Here is a 3873-nt window from a genome sequence, read left to right as displayed (position 1 = left end):
CAAAGCTATAGCATTGGGCTACTCCCGCGCCGCTACTAAAAAGGGAAACAAACTTCTCTCTCTCTCTCTCTCTCTCTCTCTCTCTCTCTCTCTCTCTCTATCTATACACACACACACACACACACACACACACACATACACATAAACCCTAAACACATACACATACACATACACATACACATACACATACACATACACATACACATATACATATACATATACATATAAGCCTTGGGATAGCTTCCTATTACTACTACTACACCCAAACATACGAGTTAGTAAGAATATGACACACACACACACCACACACACACACGAGTTAGTGAGAATGCCAATGCCACTTAAAAAACACCTTCTAAGGTTGATCAAATAATATTATAGAGCTTCAAACTCCAAAGGTTCCCATCTACGAATTGGGCAAGACTTTTCCAATAAGTTGGTGGATTAACCTCCAAATTGCAATTGATTTTGGGAAAAAAAGATAGCATCCCCTTTTTACAGCCCAAGTGTTCCTTGCTCTCATAAAAATCAATGCAGAAACAAAAGGTATTATTTAATCACTTATCGTGACTTGACCCACATTACACTTTGTGCTTGCAATTCCTCTCTCTTGAGGGCGAACAACAAGCTGGCAATTCACAGAAACCTGCACCCATTACATGTGGATAGAATTATTTGTGAAGGTTACCATAAGCCATCCTAATTGAAAAAAAAGCACTAATCAAAACATGACACAAGTTTATTCAGCCCATAACAATTAAGCAAGCCCAAATGCATAAGAAGGTATTAATCACATGATTTAGAAGCAATTTTTTTTTAATTTAAAAAAAAATTCCCTAAATTGAAGCTCTAAATAAAGCTTGAATGCATAAGAAAGAGAGAGATTTAATCATAGGATTTAAACATTGCCCAAAAATAAAGCATTTGAAAGAAGAAGAAAAAACCCAATCCTTTTAAGCATTTTTCTTATACAGGTCTAAGCAAACCAAAAGCATTCCATAAAAACCCCCCCAAAATTGCATCTCTAAGCAAGCCCAAAATGCATAAAGAAGAATTAACCATAAGATTTGACCATAGCCCAACAAGAAGCCATCTATAAAAGCCCAATCAAAAAAATGCATCATATGCACATGCAAGAGCTAAAATTTATAGAAAGTCTCTGTAATTTTTTTTTGAAAAGAAATGCATGCATGCATACACATGTATGCAGAGTATATGTGAGAAAGAAGCTTGCCTTGACTTTGGGTGAATTAATACCAATCACCTTAACACGAGCCTCCACAGGTCCATTGATGTTAAGGGCCACTCTGTCATGCAAGGTAGCATCATTGAGGAGGTCCAGGGAGGATGATTGGAGGACGTTGAGGCGGTCGACGACGACGGCGGCGGTGAGGGCACTGCGGCTATGAGCAGGCTGGTGGAAGGCAGGGACATTGGCAACACCAAGAAGGGAATTTTTGTAGACACAATTAAGCTTTGTGGGGCTATAGTTAATAGCCACCTTGTTGGGGTTGCTTGCAGAGAAGATGAGGGTAATGTTCATGGAAAGGTAGACTGCAAAATTGAAGAGGTCTTGCAGCTGCTTGTCCACTTGGAAGCTCTGTAAGCTCGCGGACTGTAGGCTGAACTCCGGCTTTGCGGGCTTCATGACGAGGATGAAGAAGAGGGCAATGCCAAGGGCAATGACTAGGAGGAGGAGCAGGGATAGAGAGAGACAGCAGCAGCAACTACAGAGGCCATGTGTAGGGGCATCCTCATGGTATGTTGAGGGCATGTCTGCTCTGCCATAGGCCATCTTGGATGCCCTCCTCTGTGTTGTTGCTTCCCCCTCTTTCCCTTGCTAATTTAAACTAGCTTTTTTCCCTCCCCTCAAAAAGTGCTGCTTTCTAGCATACACACTTTTATGCCCTCACATAATACCCCATCATAACACCATCAAATCTTGCTCTCCACAGACCCACCCATAATTTCTAAGCTTTTTGCTTTGCTTTTTAAGACCTGTGCTCTCCTCTGCTTTCTCATCAAAGGCACATGAACAGAACTCTGCTCTTCTCTCTCAAAAACCCTAATCAACACGTTAAGCTTATCTGCCTTTCTGAAAGCCCCATCAACACGATTACTGCTTCAGAATGCAGGTGGATTTACCCCCCTTTTGTTTTTTCAAAGGCCAATCAACAGAGAAGCAATCTCTCTCTCTCTCTCTCACACACACACACACACACAGAGGAGTAACTTGTACACAGATATGCTCACTTTATCCCTCTCAAAACACTCAAACTGAAGATGCTACAACAGGTCTGAATGAAGTGTGCAAGGGAAGCCTTCAGGGTGTGCTAACTTACCTTCACTCTCTGTGAATTTGATGCTCTGTGCTTCAAAGTTTACTTACTGTCAGGAGGTGAGAAAAGGTAGGGGAGGGCCACTAGATAGTAGAGGAGGAGCAACAGATCAAGGTTAAATTGTAGCAAGGCCACACTTTATCGGTGGAACAATAGTATATTGGTACACAACACCCACAAGGAAAGGTTTTTTTTATGTGCTTTCTAAGATTTCTTTTCATATATTTTTTGCAAGGAGCATAGAGTTACACCATTACACAATTGATGATCCCTTTAAGCTCTCCTTTACCCCACCACTATATCTATTTAGTTAGCCCACTAATGCTTTTTATATCATTATTCCTAGGTAGCAAGACTAGTTTTGTTTATATTAACCTTACATCAAACCTTCTCAAAGTGGATATTAGCCATATCTAACAAGCATATTCTTCATGTTGTTTCGATTGAGTTATAACTATTATTTGAAAACTTTAAGAGATACTTTTCCTTCTCCCATCAATTTGAGGACTACTTTTCTAAAGTTGAACAAGTTTCAGATGATTAAAATGAACCTATTTCCTAAGCCTTGCCTTATAGTTGTTTATGAAAAAGTGTTTGGTGGCATAGGGTTTTTGGTATCTACCTATTTCTTAGACTCCACCAATGAAGCATCACTTTGATCCATATTCAACAACGTTTAAGTTAATGTTCAACCAAATCCATGAAGAAAATCTCAGAGCTTTAGAAAAACATTCAATTGACACATTTTTTAGGTTTTATTAAAAAAATCACACTACATAGATTTTTGAAATCCCTCACCCCAACACTATATACAATTATATTGCCAATACATATTTGGTGTTTTCTTTTCTCAAATATTTTTCATAAGCTTATTTTAAGGTACAATATAGTACTAAAAATCATAGAAATTTGGGAAAAAAAACTAAAAAATAATGGAACTCATCACATTCGGCCTCCTTTTACATGTTTTTAGCAATTTATGCTTACACTTTGGATCACTAAGAAGTTGATGCTCATTTGACTCTATTAAACTATTTCCACATTGTTGCCACTTCTAGCAAGCTTGTTCCGCATTCGGCCTCCTTTTACATGTTTTTTGCAATTTATGCTTACACTTTGGATCACTAAGAAGTTGATGCTCATTTGACTCTATTAAACTATTTCCACATTGTTGCCACTTCTAGCAAGCTTGTTCCACATCCTCAACTTGTATAGCTTGTGTATCTCATTTCTTCTAGATCTTGCTCTATACATTTTATGGTTTTCATGTGTTTTCCTTTTGCTTATGAAGCAAGCTAGTTTTCCATCTTTGGGCTTGTCGAGTATATATTCAAGGAAGGTGGGTAGCATTGATGTTCTTTGATTTTTATAATTCTTACTTTTTTTTTCTTTAAAGTATATGTCTTCTATTCAGTTTCACACAAGCGTGCTCTTTTGTGTCTATGACCTTGTGACATGTTCACTCCTAGTGAGCTTATCATAGATTTTAGTAGGACAAATATTGCCCATATTTCTCATTTCCTACACTTTTAAT

General features: G+C 38.2%; 1 protein-coding gene across 1 annotated transcript; it reads right to left on the bottom strand.

Moving 5' to 3' along the window:
* Nucleotides 1-344: 344 nt before the first annotated feature.
* LOC147624533 (NDR1/HIN1-like protein 26) lies at nt 345-2455 on the bottom strand. The gene is made up of 2 exons (XM_086819552.1): nt 1235-2455; nt 345-646 (listed from the first exon to the last, which is right to left on the bottom strand). The coding sequence occupies exons 1-2, from the start codon at nt 1793-1795 to the stop codon at nt 554-556; spliced, it is 654 nt and encodes a 217-aa protein (XP_086675678.1). The 5' UTR covers nt 1796-2455; the 3' UTR covers nt 345-553.
* Between the last annotated feature and the right edge of the window lie 1418 nt (nt 2456-3873).

The sequence above is a fragment of the Cibotium barometz genome, chromosome 25 (assembly GCF_041138505.1).
Source record: "Cibotium barometz isolate CiBa-2024 chromosome 25, ASM4113850v1, whole genome shotgun sequence".
In the NCBI taxonomy this organism is placed as follows: domain Eukaryota; kingdom Viridiplantae; phylum Streptophyta; class Polypodiopsida; order Cyatheales; family Cibotiaceae; genus Cibotium; species Cibotium barometz.
Note: the sequence above shows the minus strand (reverse complement) of the source record. Positions and strands in the feature narration are given on the sequence as shown.

What these genes read in the sequence shown, in the direction of transcription:
- LOC147624533 (XM_086819552.1), bottom strand. Translation starts at nt 1,795, where the DNA reads ATGGCCTATGGCAGAGCAGACATGCCCTCAACATACCATGAGGATGCC. An exon ending in TTAATTCACCCAAAGTCAAG is followed by an intron (nt 647 to 1,234) that starts GCAAGCTTCTTT and finishes TAATGGGTGCAG; the next exon opens with GTTTCTGTGAATTGCCAGCT.